Genomic DNA, 23057 nt, shown 5'->3' with positions numbered 1-23057 from the left:
TAGGGGACTGGAGGCTAAAACATATGAAGAACGGTTGCAGGAACTGGGTATGTCTAGTTTAATGAAAAGAAGGACTAGGGGAGACAGGATAGCAGTCTTCCAATATCTCAGGGGTAGCCACAAAGAAGAGGGAGTCAAGCTGTTCTCCAAAGCTCCTGAGGGCAGGACAAGAAGCAATGGGTGGAAACTAATCAAGGAGAGAAGCATCCTAGAACTAAGTTGTCAGAAATTTCCTGACAGTTAGAACAATTAATCCATGGAACAACTTGCCTCCAGAAGTTGTGAATGCTCCAACCCTGGAAGTTTTGAAGATGATGTTGGATAACCATTTGCCTGAAGTGGTGTAGGGTTTCCTGCCTAAGCAGGAGGTTGGACTAGAAGATCTCCAAACTCCCTTCCAACTCTGTTATTGTATTCTAAATCCAGACAGTAGAACTCCTTAAAGGATCCACGTGCTCCTGCCAGCCACCTTCTCTTTATGAATCGGAGGCAAGTCTTGCCGAGGCCGTTCCCTCCCAACCAGACCGCTGAAGGCATCCCCCTCTCAGGTGTGTGAGTTCCTCGGGATAAGCAGCCCACTCAGGTTACAACCAGGCGCCTCCAAGAGTCAGTCCCGCCGCCCAACTCTGTGTCCATCCGGAGTTGCACGGGAGTTGTTGCCCTGATCCTGGCACAGAGAATGGGGAGGGAGGGGGGGGGGAAGGATAGGGAAGAAAGCGCGCACGCCTTGGGACCAAGAGAACATCCTCCTGGCAAGCAACATCCACAAGGAGGGTGTCCGGCGAGGGATTTCGAGCAGAGCGATTTTGCTGGTGGATTTGCGCGCACATACGCACTTTTGTTGGCAGGGTGATGTCTCTGCTTTTTAGTACCCTGTCTAGAGTTGCCATAGCTTTCCTCCCCAGGAGCAAGCATCTTCAACAAAATTAATATATTTTCTTTATTCTGGCTTTGCTGTACTGTGAAACTAAACTTCTCTTTATCAACACTGATGTGGGGGGAAACTACTTTCCTGCTGCAGCCAGAGCCTTGAACTATGTTTTTTTTTAACCTTAGCAGTTGCTTGTAAAATACTCCACTGTCTTCCTTATGCAACTGCTTTACAAGCATTGAAACGTAGGTGTTGATTGGAGAGGCAGAGCGATTTTGCTGGTGGATTTGCGCGTAGAGCAAGATCCCCGCCGCGACCTGAGCACAATTCACGAGAAAGCCCCACGCTGCTGAGCCTGAAACCCACAGAGAAGAGAGTTTTGCCCCCAGGCTTCCCCCAGGACTACACCTCCCATCGCTGCATCTCTTGACAGCTGAAGGCCAGTCAACCCCAGCCCCCACCAAAACCCCGGGAAAACGCACCTGAGTTTTCTGCCCGTGCTCTGAAACTCCCCAGCCTTCCTCCAGGTTTCCTCTCTCCCACCCTCGAACTACGCGCCAGCATCTCGCCTTGTAACTTGAGGATAAGGGAGCCCTTTTTCAGCGAAGAGCCCTTCTTGGATCAAGCCAGCGCAGGAAGGACCATTTGAATAAGCTGACGGCCTCTTCAGAGGCTCCCACTCAGTGGTGAAATCCAAATTTTTTTTTACTACCGGTTCTATGGGCGTGGCGTGGTGGGCGTGGTGTGCCTTAGTGGGCGTGGCAGGGGAAGGATACTGCAAAATCTCCATTCCCAGCCCACTCCAGGGGAAGGATACTGCAAAATCCCCATCCCCTCCCCACTCCTGGGGGAAAGATATTGCAAAATCTCCATTCTCACTCCACTCTGGGGCCAGGCAGAGGTGGTATTTGTCGGTTCTCCGAACTACTCAAAGTTTCTGCTACCGGTTCTCCAGAACCTGTCGGAACCTGCTGGATTTCACCCCTGCTCCCGCCCATCTTTACTGAGCGTCGGATGTGGACCAGCTGCAGGTGATTTTATTCTACACACATTTCTAAAAGCGATGGAATGAACCTATGCGGATTCTCAGTCACCGTTGTCCCAAAGGTGCTTTTTTTCAAGAGGCAACAGGACTTTCTTGGAAACTTCTTGGATGAGAAGCTGAAAGGTCTTCAAAGAAAAACAAGGAAGTCCAGTTGCCTCTTGAAAAAAAAGCATCTTTGGGGTGAAATGAACACTTGCTTCCCCGTCTTGTTAGTTGTTCAATAGCTTTAGAGAAGCTTTGGGACTTATCCTCCCTCCTTAATCCTTGCAGAGTTCCCAAAGAAGCCAGAGACCCTTAATAAATATTATTCCTGCTAACCAGCAATGCACCTTGTGCGCTTTCTAAATTTACAGCTCAGAAGAACTCATGGACTGGGGTTAACTATTTGTCCTCCCTGTTGCTGTGTATCATGAATAACATATGGATCTCTGAGTCAAGTGTAAATGTACTAAATCATTGTTGTCTTTTAATGACCCCATAATCCTTGCAGGGTGGAGTCGGGGCAACTGAATGGACCTAGCAGAGTGTTTTTTAATGGACGGATGCCCTTCCTGTCGCCAATGCGGAGTTTCATTCAGCAGATATATTCTCAAATGTGCCCAGAGAGAGAAATATCTGCCTCTACCTAGGATCGAACTCACAGCCTCCGAAGTGTGAGGTGAGAACTCCACCTCTAGGCCACTGCACCACTCAGAGGCCATTTCCATGAGTGCCACACCTTAAACCCGCAGCATCTTTTCCAGAGAAGATGCATGTTGCTTTCTCTTCCTTTGTCCTCTCAAGAACCTTTTGGAGATCATAACCAAAAGCATCAAAAAGCCGGTTTTCCAAGAAGAGTTGGATGATGATGATGATGATGATGATGATGATGATGATGATGATGATTAGGCCACCGCATCATTCCTTGTAAATGTACTTAATAAGATAATCTTTCTTCGAGGGAACTGAGAGAATGGCTGCTCTAATCCTATGCCTGGGGATCTGAGAGCATATGCACCAAGACAAATTCCTTGTGTGTCCAATCATATTTGGCCAATAAGAAATTCTATTCTATTCTATTCTATTCTATTCTATTCTATTCTATTCTATTCTATTCTATTCTATTCTATTCTATTCTATTCTACTCTACTCTACTCTACTCTACTCTACTCTACTCTATTCAGATGAACTCAATAGGAGTCTGGCTAAGTTAGTTTACTTCACAGGATCAGCTGATGCAAGAACTGGTTGAACACGAGCCTTTTGGTGTGAGGCATGAAACTTAAGATAGTACAAGCCACATTTTTAGTACTCTTACATATTGGAGGTGGAGTAGGAAGGAGGTAAATGAAATCCCAATTTGGGATAACCACTTAAGGTGCATCAGAGAAAAATCAGATCCCAATGTTTCGCCCTATAACTAAAAAATGTTTAATGGATGCAAGAAGCAAATTGGGTCTTGTATGCAGTTACCATCAGCAAGTATGACAGGCAAATGCATTTATAACTGCAGTCTATCCTGCAGGAGTATTGTACCTGTGGATGTGGTTTAAGAAAAGAGAAAAACAGGCACTGAGATTTCAAAAACCCCAAAAAGAGCAATCAAGAGAGTAAGGGATCTAGAAAGGACTTACTTGTTTCTGGTAAGGTGACACGACAATCGTGTATTTGAAAGGAAGTCCCGGGAAATCTGAGCAGGGAGCAGAATGCAGCTAAAGTGAGAAACTTTTGGATAGCAAAACAAATTGCTTGAAGAGGTGTTTCATCAGATATATAGAGGCTGGACAATTTGTAGCAGCTGCCAGCATTTGAAGATCGTATAAAACTCTAAAGAAAATCCCTAGCGCCTTCCAGAAATTGAATAAATTTAAAAAATGAATACAAAGCCTGGGTTTTCCCCATTTGTTAAACCATGGTTTACTAAACTATGTCTTCACGTAAATGCCCCATGTAGATTTGCATGAGGCAAAAAGCCACAAAGCAGCCAATTCTATTTTAGCCTTGCATGTTAAACCTTCCTGTTCCCCTGCATTGAGAAGAAATGTTCTTCATTCTTTATCACCCAGGCAACAAAATTAATATGTTGTTCTTAGTTGCAAAGTTGTGTCCGACCCATCACGACCCCATGGACAACGTTCCTCCAGGCCTTTCTGTCCTCTACCATTCTGGAGTCCATTTAAGCTCATGCCGACTGCTTCAGTGACTCCATCCAGCCGCCTCGTTCTCTGCCGTCCCCTTCTTCTTTTGCCCTCCATCGTTCCCAGCATTAGGCTCTTCTCCAGGGAGTCCTTCCTTCTCATTAGGTGGCCAAAGTATTTGAGTTTCATCTTCAGGATCTGGCCTTCTAAAGACCAGTCAGGGTTGATCTTCTCTAGGACTGATCGGTTTGATGGCCTTGCAGTCCAAGGGACTCGCAGGAGTCTTCTCCAGCACCAGAGTTCAACGGCCTCAATGCTTTGGCGCTCAGCCTTCCTTATGGTCCAACTTTCACAGCCATACATTGCAACTGGGTAAACCATAGCCTTGACTATATGTATTTTTGTTGGCAGGGTGATGTCTCTGCTTTTTAGTACCCTGTCTAGATTTGCCATAGCTTTCCTCCTCAGGAGCAAGCATCTTCAACAAAATTAATATATTCTTTTTATTCTGGCTTTGCTGTACTGTGAAACTAAACTTCTCTTTCTCAACACTGATGTGGGGGGAAACTACTTTCCTGCTGCAGCCAGAGCCTTGAACTATGTTTTTTTTAACCTTAGCAGTTGCTTGTAAAATACTCCACTATCTTCCTTATGCAGCTGCTTTACATGCATTGAAAGGCAGGTGTTGATTGGAGAGGCAAGTCCTGCGACACTGAAGTTCTTTGTCACATTCACAGTTTACTTACAAACAGCAGAGAAGCCTGTGTCAGCCTCTCATGAATAATAGCTCTTGGAACAGAAACGGCCAAATATGTTTTGCAGCTTGCCATCTAGGGAGGCCCTATGTTTCCTCCAGTGAAGATTTCTCAGTGCCAAAGTCAGGATTAAAAGGTAGCTTTGCCAGTCCCCTGGAGATCTTCTGCCATTGTGTGCTCAGGAGAAGGGTCTCCTCTATGCCATTAAACCAGGGGTAGGCTGGGGGTTCGGGAGAACCTCTAGCTAAAATTCTGTGCAGTTCAGAGAACCCCCAAATCCCATTCCTGGCTGGCCCCACCTGCCCTTCCCTACCCCTACCAGGAGTCTCCACGCAGCCCGTTTTGGAAGTGCAGGGGAGGCTCAGGGAGGGCAAAAAACAGGCCTACCGGAGGTTCGGGAAGTTCCAGAGGGCCTCTGGAGCCTGGGGAGGCCGTTTTCACCCTCCCAGACGCTCAAGGAAAGCCTCCGGAGCCTGGGGAGGGCAAAAACGCCCCCCCCCCGCCATGGTGCAGGTAGCTGACATGGCCACGCCCACCCAGCAACCGGGCAGAGAACCCCTTGCTAAAATTTTTGAAGCCCAGCCCTGCATTAAACCCCCACCACCAGCAACCAGCCTAGGCAGGATAGACAATCTTTTGATAGCCAGAAACCACAATTAACATTTTTGGAGAGATTGGGGGGCGCTAAAGAACGAACCTGAGAGTCAAAAATCATGATGCAATGCAGGCTGGGAGTTCTCTGTCCTTGGCTGCTTCTTCCCCATAAGAGGAACGTTGTAAGTCTGTTTCTGGGGCTTACATATAATTTTTGTGGTTGTCGTGACTCAGAATGCTAGGAAACGGTGCCATTGGAGAAAGAACTGCAGGGTTTGAGAACGAGGAAAAACTACATTGGTCTACAATGTGGCCCCAAGACACAATATATGGGTTAATACCTAGGCCCATACAGGAAACAACTTGGCAGAATTTTTAGTCCCTAAAGAACTAAAGCATTTGAATGCCAGTAGCTCAGGGGCTAAGACGTTGAGCTTGTCAATCAGAAGGTCGGCAGTTCAGCGGTTCGAATCCCTAGCGCCGCGTAATGGAATGAGCTCCCGTGACTTGTCCCAGCTTCTGCCAACCTAGCAGTTTGAAAGCATGTAAAAAACGCAAGTAGAAAAATAGGGACCACCTTTGGTGGGAAGGGAACAGTGTTCCGTGCGCCTTTGACGTTGAGTCATGCCGGCCACATAACCACAGAGACGTCTTCGGACAGCGCTGGCTGTTCGGCTTTGAAACGGAGATGAGCACTGCCCCCTAGAGTCAGGAACGACTAGCACATATGTGCGAGGGGAACCTTTATCTTTACCTAAGATGGAATGAAGCTCTGTGTAAAATCAAATACAACTAAACCCAGAATAGCCAACACGGGGACAGAATACGAAATGATCATAAAAGAGATGCTCTTTCTAAAATGGGGATTAGCAATTTAAATTTCCCTGTTTGATTCCAACAGCAACGTCATTAAGCCGCCATGCTTCCATACTGCAACAAAATAATATCTCAAATGAAAGCTTCTCTCTTCCTTCTATTAATCCTTTGGCAGACACCAACAGAAATATTTGGTTATGCGTTCTCCATGACAGTACAGTGATTAGGAAAAAGCAATACAATAATTGGCAATCTCTATTCCATGCATCCTTTATTCCATTACAACCACTGTTGTTGCATTCTGGCAACAAATACACAAACCATAATCAATTGCAATCTGTTTGTACAACAATCAAAGGCTTACAGTACATTTAAGGCCATTCAACTTGGGGACAAAACTTTAGGCCTTTTAGTGTTATGATTTAAAGAGTGTTTTGCATATTCTGTGCAATTCCAGTGTCAGAATGAAAAATTTCCCCTAAACAAACAAACAAAAAAAGGACCAGTTTCAATGAAAGAGTTACACAAATTCATCAAAAAACGAATTTGCAATTTTGTTAGTTGTCCTGGTAATCTTATAAAACCTTTAATAGCAAAGCAAGGCAGGGATAAAAACTTATAACAAAACATATTCATATACACACCAGAATTTGTTAACTAGACTTAAATTTTATAAATTGCCAGGGGTTATGCATTAAAGGAAACCCGCTTATATACAATATTTTAAAAAAGAAAAAAAAAAACCTTTAAAAGGAATGCAAGTCACACAAGTAACTGCCAAAGCTGGCTCTTATTTAAGAATGAGAACATTATTTTAGGAATGGGGTTAGTAAATTTGTACATCTCTTCCAGTTTTTTTTTTAAAAAAGAATTCATATCCATTGAGTTATTATAACTTTCCAAGTATTTCATTTTGTAAATTTGCAAAAAAAAGAAAAAAAAAAAAGAAAGACAATTGAAATGTTGCTCGAGAATGTGCCTCAGCGCACCAAACTGTGGGCACTCTCCAGAAATTTTCATTCAATATTGTAGTTAGGAAGGAAAAGTCACCCAAAATGCTCCCCTAAGAAACACAATGAAAAAAATCACCACAAAATTCCTTTCCAGTTACAATAACAGAGTTTTAAAATGTGACAGATGTGGGAAATGCTCTTAAGACTGAAGCTGTGGTCCAGATCCTTTGCATTCCAGATCATGGGAAGATTTTAAAAAGAGGGAGAGAGAGGGAGGCGGGGGGAGGAAAGAAAATTCTTATACATACAGATATCTAAGACGAACTACCTTAGTAGTAGTAGTAGTTAGTAGTTACTACCTTAGTAGTAGTAGTTAGGGCAGGATAGGAAAATGTGGAAATATTATCCTGCACTTAAGATTAAATAGTGTCCTCACGTTCATCCATTGTCCTTCTACATCTCCAGCTCTTCTAGTGTAAGGAAAGTACAAAATATTGTGTGGGTTACAGTAGTGGCCATTAGAATAGCTTCCTGATATAAAAAAAGGAGACAGTTCAAGACTTGATTGGATCCGCCCTATCCAAAGGGCTTTTCTTCATAGTATAAAGCTATGACAGTTAATCAAGTTAATGCATGTGCAAAAACAGGTAAATTCTTCTATTCACAGTTAAATGAGGTAACAAAAAAAAAAAAAAAAAAAGCAAAGGGAAAAAAATTAAAGGAAAAAAATATCTCAAGTACTGCAGGCGTCTTCAGGAATTAGGAAGTTCGTGAGATATGAACTGTTTTAGTCGTTCTAGATATTGTGCGTAGAGCTCTATGTCATTGTGGCCAGCCCCTTCCACCCAAAGGGGCTCCACGGCTCGGGGGCATCGCTCGTACATTGCCAAGCCGTGGGAAAAATCTATGACTTCGTCTTCAGTACCGTGAATCACCAAAACGGGAGAGGTGACTTTGGAAATCTTGTCAATGCTGAGGAAAGAAGCACAAAGGTAAATACGTTATTAAAGAGGATGCAACGTTCAGCCGTATTTTTGTTTCTTGAAACTTTTGTTCAGGGACCTTGAGGATTCTAAAAGAGGAGGCCATCAACCACCGGCCTAAATTCCTTTAAAAAAAAAAAAAGGCGTAGAAGCAAAAAACTATTGGTTTAGAATACAGACATGGTTAGAGGAAATGCTACACAAGCGTATAGAATTAAAACCAGAGATTTTTTTAATTGGGTATTTTGCCAGAGAGATATATATATAGCAAAGAAGATATATATATTTAATCATACACATAATAACAGCAGCAAGAATTGTATTTGTGCAAAATTGGAAGATAGAGAAAATCCCGTCAGAAGGTGAAGTAATAAAGACGATTTTAGATTGTGCAGAAATGAACAGATTAACTCTAAGAATAAAAGATAAAGAGGAATCGGTGTATTTCAAGACATGGGGAAGATTCGATGTATGGTTAGAAAAGAAATATGAATAAAAGATGATAAACAAATTAGATAAGAGAAAGATGAATGAGGGAGAAGACGAAAAGAAATAGAAACCCAGATGACACCAGAGTAAACAGAAAAGGGGGGTGGGGTGGGGGGAGGAAAGAAAGAATGTTATAATATAAATGTACAATTATGATGATAGAAGTGATAGACTAGGCAAAACTGAAAGGAAATTGGAAAGAAAATATATATTAATATAAAATTAGGGATGCTCTGATACCAAATAGGGGAAATACTAGACAACAAAGGAGAAAGAAAGAAGAGAGGAGTAGAGGGCAAGATAGAAGAGGAGAGGGAGAGAGAGGAATGGAAGAAAGGGGAAAGGAGAGGAAGAAAAGATAGGGGAAAAGAGTAGGAGAGAGCTTATAAAGGGGGAAAAGAGGGGAGAGTGGGGGAAAGGAAGGGGAAGTAGGGAAGAGGAAGGAGAGGAAGAAGGAAGAAAGTAGGAGAGGAGAGGAGAGGAGGTAGGGAAGGGAAAGAAGATTTGTTGTAAAATGAGAGGAAAGAAAGGGTAGAAGAGCAACCCCAAATGCAATTAAAATGTTTTGTTGTTATGCTTTCTTTAGAAAAAATATGTATGATTAATTATGGATAAGAGAATGTACATTTACAATATGTGTATAAGAAATAAAAATAAAAATCTTTAAAAAAAGAAAAAAAAAAGGAAGCCATCTGTTCTACGGAGAGGTTCAGTAGCAAGAGATGGCCCAGAAAAGCACCGGATGTGTATCAAAGCATCCTTCGCAAACAACTAGATCAGGGGCCCTCAACCCCCGGGGCCGCGTCCCACTACCAAGCTGTGGCTTGTTTGAAAACCGGGCCGCAGGAGAAAAGGGCAAGTGCTCGTGCGCGAAGCTCCGCTCACGCGAGCAGAGGGCAAGCTCCATTTGTGTGAAGGGAGCTTCGTGCGCCAGCACAAATGCCCTCCGCTCTCGGGCGAAGCTCCGTTGGTGCGAGTGGAGGGCGCGTGCGCGCGCCACTTGCACAAATGGAGCTGTGCACGTGTGCTTTGACCTTGGAAAAAGTTCAGAGAAGAGCAACTAAGATGATCAAAAGCCTGGAGACTAAAGCGTATGAAGAACGGCTGCAGGATTTGCGTTTGGCTAGGCTAGAGAAAAGAAGGACTGGGGGATGGGGGGGGGGGAGACATGATATTCCAGTATTTGAGGGGCTGCCACAAAGAAGAGAGGGTCAAATTGTTCTCCAAAGCACCAGAGGGGGCAGGACAAGAAACAATGGTTGGAGACTAACAAAAGACAAGAGAAGAAGCAACCTGGAATGAAGGAGAAACTTCCTAACAGTGAGAACAATTAACCAGTGGAACATCTTGCCTCCAGAAATCGTGGGCGCTCCATTACTGGAGGTTTTTAAGAAGAGACTGGACAGTCACTTGTCTGAAATAGTATAGGTTCTCCTGCTTGAGCTGGGGGCTGGACTAGAAGACCTCCAAGATCCCTTCCAGCTCTATTCTATTCCATTCTATAGCCTGCCACTCCTCTCCTCCCACCCCCACCCCCGGGCTAGGCCACCCAGCTGGAAAGGTTGGGGACCGCTGAACAGCGCAGGCCAACTGATGCTCTGGTACTGGAGAACCTTTTGGACATCTGTACATCTCCCACTATTGAACTGCTACTCTCAGCATCCTCCTCCCTTGGCTACACTTGTTATAATCACTGGTGTCAACATCCAGCAGCATCTGGAAAATCTGAATTCCTGTTCTGCCCCAGCTACGGACCCCAAAGAACGCAGCACACACAAAGTCCGTACAAACCTTAGTTTACTAATTAAGTGCTAATGAGCTTTCTTAGTAGTTATTTGAACACAAGTACAGTTTAAATCAGTCTTTTCTGAACAAGGGCTGTTAATTTAACTTCAGTAATAGCCGACAAGAATCCAAAGAATAACTCAATTCTGAGGCACAGTCTTTCAGATAACCGTAATCTTACTGTGGTTTGCAGAATGCCCAGAAGCAATTTGCAGGAAAACTGACAAGAGAGAAACAAGAGTCAAATCAAACGTTTCTGAAATCAAGACACGAAGAAATATGAACGAAGTTGTTTCCTGCAAATTGCATCAGTCGTCGTCCTTCCTTAAATAGGCTAGGGGAGTGGCCAATTAGCCCCAAGCCTTACTCTTGAGGAGATCTCCTCCTGAGGAGCCACTCCTGCCTTTTAACAGCTCTGCGCACTCATGCATTGAGAAGAGGCTCCTCCTCTTCTTCCTCTTCACTTATAGGAGCTTCTGGAGGTTCTGAAGGCCCTGGCTGAATCCCCACCTCTGGCACCACATCTTCTCCAGCCTCCTCATTATCTGACTCGAGCGCCAGGCTGCTGGCGCAGCACCACACCAGCCTCCTCGCTGTCGGAATCAGCTACTAACTGCACAGGCTGCTGACGGGCCACAACAATTCCCTTCTGCCTGAGAACATGTCCCTGCTTTCGGATGAAAAGACATCAATAGATATCGTATGTAGACTAAATAATAATTTTAAAAAAGGAACTGGAAAATGTTATGTGAATGTTTGCACTTGGTCTCCTTTGTAACTGATAAAGGACATTCCCCTAGAAGCTGCCTTCAAGGAATCAACAAAGCTGTCCATGTACTACAGTGAGATCTGTCTGACATGTTTCAGGGGAAAATATTTTGCTTTACTGTCTGGTGGGCGTGCAGAAATAAAGCAGCAAAAACTAGCAGATAGGAGGTAGGCAGAAGGAGACTTCCTTATGACAGCCAGATGGGTTTTCCCAGTGAGAAACAGCTGTTGGATCCCAACGTATCTCTAATCTTTCTTGCTGAAAAGAAGGATAGTCTTGAGAATCCAAAAGAGAGTGAGCTGAGTGAGCTGGATGACAGCCCTGGCTGTCTGGGAAATTCTATTTTCTGTATAGTTATCATTTTGATTTTTCCAACTAGTCCAACGTTTGCACTGCCAATTCTATGAAAACTTTTCAAATGGCATTTTTCAAAGTTGCCCACTTTCAACCAGAAAGAACAATGCACAACCAGTTTGTGCTTACTTGCTAAATCAGCTTTACATATTTTGCAGCGAACAGACTCATTTCACAACCAGGTAGTCTAATATCACACCTTGCTCCAAGTTCTAAGTAATCATCCCAAAGATCAATTTTACTTCAGAGACAATGGAATTTAGCTATTTTCCTCCTCTAATGCTGCTCAGCCGTTGTGCTGCTATTCTGTTAGAGCAGTGTTTCTCAACCTTGGTAGCTTGAAGATGGGTGGACTTCAACTCCCAGAATCCCCCAGCCATCGCTGCTGGCTGGGGGATTTGGGAGTTAAAGTCCACCCATCTTCAAGCTACCAAGGTTGAGAAACACTGTGTTAGAGAATAGAGACCCCAAATTATTTATTACCCCATTCACAATTTACAATGTACTTGTAAGTTTTTTCTTTAAGTCTACAAATGGAATTTAACTGTTATTTAATGAATGATGCTTCCCACCGATGGAATTCTGCACATACCTTGGGAAAGCATCAAAGCAATATGTTTTTCTGGTGTCAGGGAAAGCTACCCTCAATCCGGACATCAAAGGTGAATGAAGGATGACAGCTGCACACTCGTACCGAGATGCCAGGTCTACCGTGGGAACAGTTCCAATACTCTGCCCATACAGAATGATGTTTTCAGGACTGACGCCATACCTGCAAGGGGAAATCAAAGGAGATCAGATATGTGCCTTATTTTTTAAAAAGTCATTTATTCTTTTTTTTTTTAAGATATAAGATTTTTAGAAAAAAGACCAATGTTTTTTTAGATATAAGATATATACTGACATACTGTCAAATCCTGGGGTGGTTCTGTACAGTTCTGGGAATATATTATTGATATGGTTTTATTTAGACTGTAGCTCATATGCAACACATGAATTACACTTGGAGTATGATAATGGGAAATATATGAAGAAAGACGAAAAGCACAAATGTATCAACCAAGTTATCCTTTTGGCCTTAATTCTGTATATCTGGACAGTAACTACCACTATATTTCTCTGTCAGAGAAATATATTTCACATGTTGCCACATTCCTAGCATTTAATAAATTTTCTTAATAAATACTTTCTATTTCAGCTAGATATCAATATTTCAGATCGCCAATGCCAAGTTCCTCGTGCAGGAAGATGACGTTAGGAGAGGATGGGGCGAAGCAGGGAAGCCAAGAAACATGAATGAAAGAGGCAATTAATTATTATACATTATTTGTTCAAATATCTACCACACCAGGCTTCTCCAGACCTAGGCATGAAGCACAGTTCTGAGTTCTTTACAAAGGCACTACGTGGATCTGAACGATACTTTACTTCTGCCTCAGTTTCCCTGCTTGTACAGCGGGAAAACCTGCTTATTTCAAATGGCTGGTATGAAGACACTTCGGCATTCATCATAAAGTGTATATGACTATGATATGAGTGATTTTGGTGTATGCATAGATAATGACATAGGTACCGTATTTTCTGAGTATAAGATGCACCAGACTGTAAGACGCACCTACCTTTTTTGGTGAGGAAAAGAAGAAAAAGAAAGCTGCCTCTGCCTCTGAGCAATTTTGCCTCGCTGCAGCAAACAGCCTGCTTTACATTCATTTTTGTTTTCAGCATAGCTTGATTAGCACAAGAAGGAAAAAAAATCTGCTCCCAGCAATTTACTTCCTTGTAGCAAGCAGCAGAGGCCCCCTGCAAAACAGCTGAGAGTTGGGAGGCTGATCCAATCAACTTGTGCTAATTAGGCTGTGCTGAAGCTGAAATGGGCTGTTTCTTCTTGCTGCTTGCTGCAAGGAGGTAAATTGCTGGGAGGCAGAGGCCAAAGGGTGGGGGCCAGTGGGTGGGCGGGGCTACATTCGGTGTATAAGACGCACCTACATTTTCACCCCCTTTTAGGGGGGAAAAAGATGCGTCTTATACTCCAAAAAATACGGTATATTTAAAGCCTTACTCGAACATATTTGTCCTGCAGTATGTAAATTTTAGGCTGTCTGAGCCAAAGTCCCTAGCAGTCCGGCTTTAGAGTGCCCCATGCATTTTAAAGGCAAGTTGTGGACTCACTCTTAAAAATATTTTCTTTGAAGGAAAAAGGGAAGGGGGAAGGGAAATGTTTCTAAGAAAACAGAAAATGATGTGACTTTATGGAACATGCAGAATAAAATTTATGAGCAAGCTGCTCCTGGACAGATCATCCCTTACAAAAATCCCTAAAACAACAGGATGCCAAACGCACGCTGGGAGCAAGGGAGTAGAAAAGATGGACACAGTGGAAAGATACAGGGTTGAAAAGGTAAAAGTTTAGTACATTTTGGGGCTGGCTGACAGCGTACTTGCATTCTGAAATAAAAACACAGTGTCCACATAGATGAACCAAAGTACACCAGAAATGACAGGTCCAGCTTTTCCCAAACCAATTTAAATACGGCATGAGTTTAAGACCACAAAGGTTTTTTAAAAAAAACAAAACTGTGTGAAAGAAGGGGGGGGGGAGAGACAGATCTGCAACAAAATAAACTAAACAAAATATAAAATCAACAAAATCTAAACTGTAAACAAGTATCCACGCTGCTAGGAGAGCCAATTTGTTATGATAGAACTACTAATGTACCAGAACTTGTATATTCTGATACACAAAAAATGCCGAGAAAAGATTTCAACGTTTTGTTTTTTCTTTCTCTTTCACAGTTCAGGATCTGATAAACAAGCATCCAAGTCTTTGCCTCTTGTTCTCTAATAATCAGCCTTTTGTGAGGTTTTTTATTTTTTGGGGGGGGTATGAGGATGGGGGTAGTTGCATATATAAAAACATAGCTATTAAGCTCGAGGAGGAACCAGATTGGTGCTTCAACAGCAGCAATTCTGCACATAAATAACACTGGGTTGATGCTGCCTTGCAAGCTACTATTCCCCCCCAAAATGAAATCCTTCTCCCACAATATTGGGGTGATCTTTTCTAACTTAACAGAAATACTGCTAAGAATATGAAATCCTTAAAAAGTCACCCACCCCACACAAAAAATTGTACCCAAACAAATCACATAGGAGCCGTGGTGGTGCAGTGGTTAGAATGCAGTACTGCAGGCTCATCTTGCTGATTGCCAGCAGTTCGAGTCTCACCAGTTCAAGGTTGACTCAGCCTCCCATCCTTCCGAGGTGGGTAAAATGAGGAACCAGATTGTTGGGGGTTACATACTGACTCTGTAAACTGCTTAGAGGGCTGTAAAGCACTGTGAAATGGTATATAAATCTAAGTTCTCTGGAACGATTTGACCCCGGAGATAAGAAGGATATCGGATCTCCGGGTCTTTCGCCGTGCCCTGAAAACTTTTCTTTTCCATCAAGCAGGGCTGGCGTGAACCCCCCCCCTTTTTTTTTAGTTTTTTAGTTGTTTAGCTTTTAATCTGTCAATGGGTTTTAATTCGAATTGTTTTAAATTTGGGCCAAAGTATATAATTCTTTTAATAATTTTAAATTTTGTATTGTTATGTGTTTTAGTTCTGGCTGTGCACCGCCCTGAGTCCACTAGAAGGGCGGTATACAAATTGAATTAATTAATTAATTAATTAATTAATTAAATAAATAAATAAATAAATAAATAAATAAATAAATAAATAAATAAATAAATAAGTGCTATTGCTATTCCTGTTCCCATTAAAAGGTAAAGGTAAAGGTTCTCCTTGCACAAATGTGCTAGTCGTTCCTGACTCTAGGGGGCGGTGCTCATCTCCATTTCAAAGCCAAAGAGCCAGCACTGTCCGAAGACGTCTCCGTGGTCATGTGGGCGGCATGACTCAATGCCAAAGGCGGATGGAACGCTATTACCTTCCCACCAAAGGTGGTCTCTATTTTTTCTACTTGCAATTTTTACATGCTTTCGTGCTTGGCAGAAGCTGGGACAAGTAACGGGAGCTCACTCCATTACAGGGCGTTAGGGATTCGAACCGGCGACCTTTCTTATCAACAAGCTCAGCGTCTCAGCCACTGAGACACCCTGTCCGTGTTCCCATTAGCCCCCTCCTTTTCTGAACAGCACACAAATTAGGATTTTTACTACCATGCTACCTTTTTAATTTCAGAAAGATTCCAAGGCAGCTTAAATAAAAACCCATTGGGATTTGCTCTACCTGTCCGTTTGCAAATATGGCTGTGGGATAGTGTTAGTCTTCCCTCCGCCCATCTGGAACATTAGTATGAGAACAAATATTATATTGGCTTTTCCAATATAGTACTTTGTGCAAACTGTTATTCAAAGCTAGTTGCCTCTTACTCTCTGAATTCCCAAGTTATTTTTCTATAGAAAACGATGGACGGAGCTAAATGCAACTGCTGCTTCTTATACCAATTGCTAGCATTGGTACCCGGTACTACTGGACTTCTTCAACGTAAGGAAATTCTTTGCAAAGCATGGCGTAAAATTTTGCAACGGATGAGGTTAAACACAAAAACCTGGGTTTTCGAGTTACAACCATAAACTCTTGCACGGTGTGTTTTTACCATTCTGGTTTGTTCAGAAAAACCTAACTTTTGTACGCACATTTAATTAGTTGCATTTAATTGGAGATGTCCCTCAGCAAAGGAAATAGTAGAAATCTCAAGGATTGTTTATCACGAGCAGGAAACTGCTTAAGGATTCCCTTCACCGACCAAACGATTAATAATTCAGAAGAAAGCTACATTTCTTTACTGTGTTTTGTTTTGTTTTTTTTAATTGGAGCGATACACAATATCTGTTCAAACTCAAGCTCTGGCGAACAATTCGGCAATAGATACCCATCAGAGGAAGTTCTCCTCCAGGTTTTCTGGAACAAGATAGAAGCTCCCCCCCCCATTCCCCAATCTGAATACTTTACAGGCATCTATACTAACAGGAAGTTGTCTTATAAATAAGCACCCACCTGTGATGAGTAAAAATAGCACCAGGAAATCAGACCACTTAAACAAAACAACAACTATATAACAAATAGTGCTGTTTTGGAGTGAAATCCAAACCCATCTTCATCCAGGCAAATTCACTTAGTGCCATGATGGCGAACCTATGGCGTGGGTGCCAGAGGTGGCATGCAGCGCCCTCTCTGATGGCACATGAGCTGTCGCCCCAGTCCCGCTCTGCTGCGCATGTGCGCGCACCTCCCACTGGCCAGCTGGCCTTCGGGTCTCTCATGCAGAGCGACCATGCACAGGGCACGTGCATGAGGGTCGTGCACATGCGTGGGGGGCAGGGCGCATGCAGGGGGATGTTCACGCATGCATGGTGGCCCTGTGCGCATTGCATTTGGGGGGTTTGGGCACGCGCACTTGCTTTGGGCACTCGGTCCGGAAAAGGTTAGCCATCACTGACTTATTGACTTTGGATAAGTTACTCTCTCAACCAAATCTACCTGAAAGGCTCTTTTTTTGGAGATAAAATGGAGACACCCCATGTGAGCTTCCTAGAGCACAATGGGGTGTAGACCTAACATGTGGTAACGTTGGTGCTTATGCAATGTATATGCACATAACAACCAATAAGGATTTTTAAGCCGCTGTTGTTGAATAGAGTAGATTCTCACACTGTTATCTTTTTTTTTTCCCATTGTGGATTAGTGTGTGCGCAAAACCAATTGGTATGGTTTATAAAACATGGCGAACAGCTTAATACAGTTTTTCAGATTGTGGATTATTGAATAAAAACCTGGCAAAATAATGCAGCCTAAGGTATAAAAGCCAGGCATTAGTTGAAGTTCACCACATAGGTTTATATCAGAAAGTTGGTTACTGACTTGCAGGAAAAGTATTTTTAAGTTACTGATGTTTTTTGAAACCCAGACTCTTATCATTTAACGCATGATAAAAGCAAAAAATTAAAACGAGTCACCTGAGTAAAACAAAGTTTTAAAAGTATGGCTGACTCAATGTATTTTTGTCACATACAGCGAATCTGGAAAGTAATATCTTGACTTGAATCACTGTCCAAAGACTGGATGCCAATCTAAGCAATAAATAAAAGCTTAACCATAGGAAAGAGGAAACATCACTGACTTAATCACACTAGGAATTATTTATTTCAAGACGGTTGAGTTATATCACGGCTTGACATATCATTTAAAACCAATTGGGGAATAAACCAAATGGTTAAGTGCATACAACAAACTCTCTCTTGCAGCATTGCTCTGATTCTCTATTTAACTTTTTAGAAAATCTATTGAAATGAAGCAATTGAGGAAGAAATTAATCTCTCTGATCATAATAAGGAGCTCCAACCTTGATCAGACCTCTAAACAATTACTTTTCTTTGTTATCAGTTACTGAATATTATTTTGCAATTAAAACAGAAAGCTCTGCTCAACAAAATTATGCCAGCTCATTGTATCTCAGTTCTCTGACTGAATATGCTCAGTCCTTTTATTAAATAGGATTATGACTAATAACCTGTGATTATTCTATGGTGAGGACACAGCAGGTACCTTTTTGGTTTAGAAAAAAAATAAATTTGTTCGATACTGCACAAAGAATAAAACGTTAAGAGCTAAATATGTGTGAATTCATCACAGCTGGAAAGGGAGTCACCATGTTCCAAACAGATTTAGATAATTCCTCTTACTTAGATTCCAGAAATTATAAAAATACACAAAGGAGCTCGCTTTCTCATCAAGATAAAGGAGTCTGTGTGAAGGAAGGGTTGGGGGGGAAAAAAAATCGCACCTCAATTTCCTTATGATGGAAGGAGTTTCACCCTCTGATCTCAACTGACTTGTCTGAAATGGTGTAGGGCAGGGGTCAGCAACCTGCAGCTCTGGAGCCGCATGTGGCTCGTTCATCCCTCTGCTGTGGCTCCCTGTCGCCTGTCAGCTCCACAATTGATAGGGCTTTCGGTTAGGACAGGTATAGGAAAAAGGATGCCGCGCTAGGAGGAGACTCTATGGTGGGGTGGGGGGAACCGGACTTCCGGTTGGTTCCAGAATTGAACGGGGGCTTCCGGTTAGGACCTTTGTGGCTCTTTGAGTGTTTAAGGTTGCCGACCCCAGGTGTAGTGTTTCCTGCTTGAGCAGGAATTGAACTAGAAGACCTCCAAGATCCCTTCCAACTCTGTTATTCTGTTGTTCATTTCAAAATAGGAGACAGTAAAAATAAAACATCTTTTGAGTTGAGCTCAACTCCAGCTGACTGCACGAATGGCAACAATATCAACTAGATCTCACCTATATATACCAAACTGACATTACTATTCAGGGGTGGGTTCTAAAATTTTTTACTAACAGTTCTGTGGGTGTAGCTTATTTTGTGGGCGTGGTTTGGGAGGGGGTAATGTGACTGGGTGGGCGTGGCCAACTTTTTTTTTTTTTTTTTTTTACTTTTAAAAGCATTATTTCTACAACCTTAAGAGGTTGCAGGAAAACATGCTTTTAGAAGCTTCTGACGATCAGGCAAATCTGCTGGGATCGCCAGAAGCTTTTAAAAGGATTTTTTTTTTCCTACCTCCTCTTCGGCTGAAGAGGTTGCAGAAAAAATGTTTTCAGAAGCCTCTGAAGATCCCAGCTGAGCCGCGCAATCATCAGAGGATTTTTTTTTTTTAAATTTGATTTATATGCCGCCCTTCTCCGGAGACTCAGGGCGGCTTACAATGCGTTAAGCAATACCCTTCATACTTTTGTATATTTATACAAAGTCAGTTTATTGCCCCCACAAACTGGGTCCTCATTTAACCTACCTTAGAAAGGATGGAAGGCTGAGTCAACCTTGAGCCTGGTAAGATTCGAACCTGCAGAAATTGCAGGCAGCTATGTTAATAACAGGGTGCATTAATTTTTAAAAGCATTTTTTCAGCTGAAGAGGTTGTAAAAAAATGTTTTTAAAAGTAAAAAAAAAAAAAAAAAGCCTCTGATGAGGTGGGCGGGATAAGCGAGCAGGTGACCGGGCCAGCCAATGTTATTACTGGTTCTCCAAACTACTAAAATTTTTTACTACCGGTTCTTATGAACCGGTGCGAACCGGGAGTAACCCACCACTGTTACTATTCATACAGCATATTATCCTATGTAAGCTTGGGCATAAGTATTCAATACAGGTGGTCCTTGACTTACGATCGTTTGTTTAGCGACAGTTACAGTGGAACTGAAAAGAATGTCTTATAGCAGATGCTTATAACCGCTGTAGCATCCCATAAAATTTGGATCCAACTTTGGATACTTGGAAACCCATATTTATGACAGTTGCAATGCGCCAGGGGTCATGTGATCAGCATTCGCAGGCTTTAGTCAAGCCTGCAAAGTCAACGGAGGAAGTCAGATTTACTTAACCGCCATGGCAAAAAAAAAAAAAAAGTCATAAAAATGGGGGTGACTCATTTAAGGCTTGCTTAGCAACAGAACTTCTGGTCCTAATTAAGTTGAGGACTACCTGTAATGCCTTCTATTCTGCTCAATTGGACTCATTTCCAGGTAACTGAACATAATTTTCATTCCCTCTTCATTGAGAGCAGGGGTAATAGATTGAGGAGCTGGAAGAAAATATAAGAGACTTCAACCTCAAAGTTGATTGCTCTCATTGGCCAGTTTGAACTTGAACAATCTCCTAATATCCGTCCTTCAAGACTGCAGTTATTCAATATTAATTTCAAGCCAGACACTAAACTGATATACTCAAATTAAACTGCTCAATCCATAGCACGTTTGCTATCAATCTTCTTTGAAACACATATATTATATCAGCAACAACCTGCCAAAGATTAAAGTAGGCTACCTCAACTTCCTGAATTTCAGAGTTCTCAGGTAACACCATCTTTCATAAAGCCAAAAAATGCTACACTTCCTGATTATTACTGGTTGTGAAAAAGAACTTTGAACTTATTAAAATCTATCTTGGCGAGGGAAGGGATTTTTATGTGACCGTCCTCACCTAGGTATTACAGGTTAAGCAGTCTAACATAATAGGTTTAATACTACCTAGTTAGCACAATGCAACCACAGCTCTATTGTGACTGTCACCATGATATTGTTGTGTTGTCCAAGAATGCAGAAAACCAAATCTCACGATAACGAGATGAATGACAAAACATCACTGTTGTCTTTTTTGTTACCTGACGTACAATTAGAGGCTTGTGAGTCCCTGGTAGCAACCTCCCATTTTCAGTTCAATCAGAGACGCTCAAGAAAGACTGCGATTTTGTATAAAAATTAACCGTTTAAGAAAGATTTGTTGTGCAGCATTGGCAGTAAGCAGCTTTCTATTTAAGAAGGACAAAGGTTTCTTACATGCAAAGCCAGAGAGTAGCAGAATATTTGGGACCGCAACAAAGTCAGCATTGCCAACATGACTGCAAACAAACAAAGAATACAATAGTCAACACAGTTGCATCAGGGACAACTCTCGTCATCATTTTGCTCCAAACAGGATATAGCGCCCCAAAGATGCGATCAAAACTACCTGCCACCATTTCCTCAGGTATATATATATATTTGCTCATCTTGCATTTACCTGGTTCTTAAAGCTTGCCAAGCTGCATCGATGTCTGCATAGAGGTTTTTTTCCGATGGTTTACCAGTGCTGACTCCATAACCCGAGTAATCATAGGAGAAGACATTACAGTTGATGCGGGAGCCGAGGCCAATATAGAAGCTGCACATCTGGCCCAGGTCGACAGCATTGCCGTGAGAGAAAAGCAGGGTATACCGGCTAGAAGGGGCACAGCGGACAAACATACACCCCAGGCGATTATCCCGGGCTGTGCGCGAAAAGAAGACTTCGACGGCATCCAGTTCTCGTTGGGAATACTGCCAGTCGGCCCGTTCAGTCAAATGGAGGCTACAGCTGCTGGTCGGCGTCCCTACCGTAGCAGCGCTTTCTTGCTGTTCTAGTTGCATCACAGTGTAAGTGGGTTCCGGGGGCAAAAAAGCCAGTTTGGCCGCTATGCGACTGGGGCAAGGCGGGCAGCAGAAGAGCCAACATAGCTCGCCTAGAGAGAAACCGTTCATTCTGGGGCCTTGTTCTGGCATCAGAGATGCTGGATGGAAAACCACGCCGAGAAGAGACGGGGAAAAGGACTCGAGAGACGATCCCCGGAGGAAACGTGTTTCCCACTTCAAGCGACACAGATCGGAGGCGACCCGTTTTCATCCACTCGCCGAATTATTACACTCGTTAAAAATTCACGCCCAAGAAGTCCATGGCTTCTTAGGAACACCTGAACGGGCGCCCAGAAACGAAGTCCATCCTCAATTTTTCCTCCTGTGAAACGCCTCCTATAAGCCCCAATAAGGATGGTTTCCGGGCGTGACCCTTAGCCGCTGGACATTCAGCCTCTCTTTTCATCCGCCGGGAAGCCTTCTCTTCTAAACTGTCACCTAGCCCAGGTACCTAAACCTGGCATGATCTCTACGGATTCCCCCCCTCTCCTTAAACCAACATGGAAGATGCCAAAGATCCTTCCTGGCTTATGAAAAAAGCAACTCTATAATTCTCTTCTAAGGAAAATACAACACCTTTATGGGGCTTTTTTTTTTTAAATGAAATTATGGCAGCCCCTACTCCAAGACGAAGCCCCCCTCAAATCACCCCCAAATACCCCTCCACGACCACTTCCTCGTTCCCTTTAAATACCTGGAGGCTTCTAATGCTTGGGACTCCCACCTGCCTGGTTTGAAACTCACCCTCCCAGCCTCCGCCAGAGCCCCTCCCTCTGGCTTTATCCTCCCCCTAAACTTAAGGAGACCCCCACCCAAGCAGTCCCACAAAGGGAAAGGCCTACCCTGCCAAAACGACCCCCGCCCCCTAAGCCAGTCTGAGGCCTTCTAGAGTCCCTCCCTCAGCCTTTATCCCCCCCCCTAAACTTAAGGAGACCCCCACCCAAGCAGTCCCACAAAGGGAAAGGCCTACCCTGTCAAAACGACCCCCGCCCTCTTAAGCCAGCCTGAGGCCTTCTTCACGTTCAAGGAAATGGAGGGGGGGAGCTCCAAAGGGACAGAGCGAGAAGGCCTCGAGAGAAAAAACCAGGCCCGGATAGTCAGGCGGTTCCCTCCTCCCCTCGTCCCTCGTCCTCCAGGCGGCTGCAAGGGGCGTCCCGAGACGGAAGCGGGGAAGGAGGCGAGCCGGCGGCTTCAGAGCAAGGCCGGGCCTCCCTTCGTCCTCGTCTTCTTCCCCGGACTACCTTTCCCTCCTCCCAATCGAGTCGGCGACGAGAGAGGGTTCGCTTCCGGGTCATGGCCCGCCCCGTTTCCCACGGCTGGGCCGCGAAAGAGGAGCACTTTACATTGTGCCGGCGGAAGGGAGAGGAAGAAGAGAGAGGCGGGGGGAAGACCAATCGACCAATCAGAAGAGGGGCTGGGGATTTTTTTTTTCTCCGCCTCCTCCGTCTCACCCCTTCTGCGCCTGCGCGTTCACCGCTTTTCGTCCCTTCTCCGTATTAACCATAGAGTCCTCCCGCGACTTACTACTGCCCCCTGG

The 23057-nt window shown here is 43.4% G+C and overlaps 1 protein-coding gene across 2 annotated transcripts; it reads right to left on the bottom strand.

Moving 5' to 3' along the window:
• Positions 1 to 6452: 6452 nt before the first annotated feature.
• ABHD17C (abhydrolase domain containing 17C, depalmitoylase) lies at positions 6453 to 22237 on the bottom strand. 2 transcript variants are annotated; one of them, XM_070953378.1, is made up of 3 exons: positions 21093 to 22237; positions 12124 to 12303; positions 6453 to 8123 (listed from the first exon to the last, which is right to left on the bottom strand). In XM_070953378.1, the coding sequence occupies exons 1-3, from the start codon at positions 21608 to 21610 to the stop codon at positions 7904 to 7906; spliced, it is 918 nt and encodes a 305-aa protein (XP_070809479.1). In that variant the 5' UTR covers positions 21611 to 22237; the 3' UTR covers positions 6453 to 7903. The 2 variants fall into 2 exon arrangements, with proteins under 2 accessions (XP_070809479.1, XP_070809480.1); XM_070953379.1 differs by having other exon boundaries at positions 12226 to 12303.
• Positions 22238 to 23057: the final 820 nt, after the last annotated feature.

The sequence above is a fragment of the Pituophis catenifer genome, unplaced genomic scaffold (genome assembly GCF_029215685.1).
Source record: "Pituophis catenifer annectens isolate HBS135680 unplaced genomic scaffold, rPitCat1.0.hap2 SCAF_14, whole genome shotgun sequence".
In the NCBI taxonomy this organism is placed as follows: Eukaryota; Metazoa; Chordata; class Lepidosauria; order Squamata; family Colubridae; genus Pituophis; species Pituophis catenifer.
Note: the sequence above shows the minus strand (reverse complement) of the source record. Positions and strands in the feature narration are given on the sequence as shown.

Excerpts from the sequence above, each read along its gene's own strand:
- ABHD17C (XM_070953378.1), bottom strand. The coding sequence starts at position 21,610 with ATGCCAGAACAAGGCCCCAGAATGAACGGTTTCTCTCTAGGCGAGCTA. Across the intron at positions 12,304-21,092 it reads TGGCAAGCTTTAAGAACCAG|GTATGGCGTCAGTCCTGAAA; the intron begins GTAAATGCAAGA and ends TTCCCCTTGCAG. Across the intron at positions 8,124-12,123 it reads TGCTTTGATGCTTTCCCAAG|CATTGACAAGATTTCCAAAG; the intron begins GTATGTGCAGAA and ends TTCTTTCCTCAG.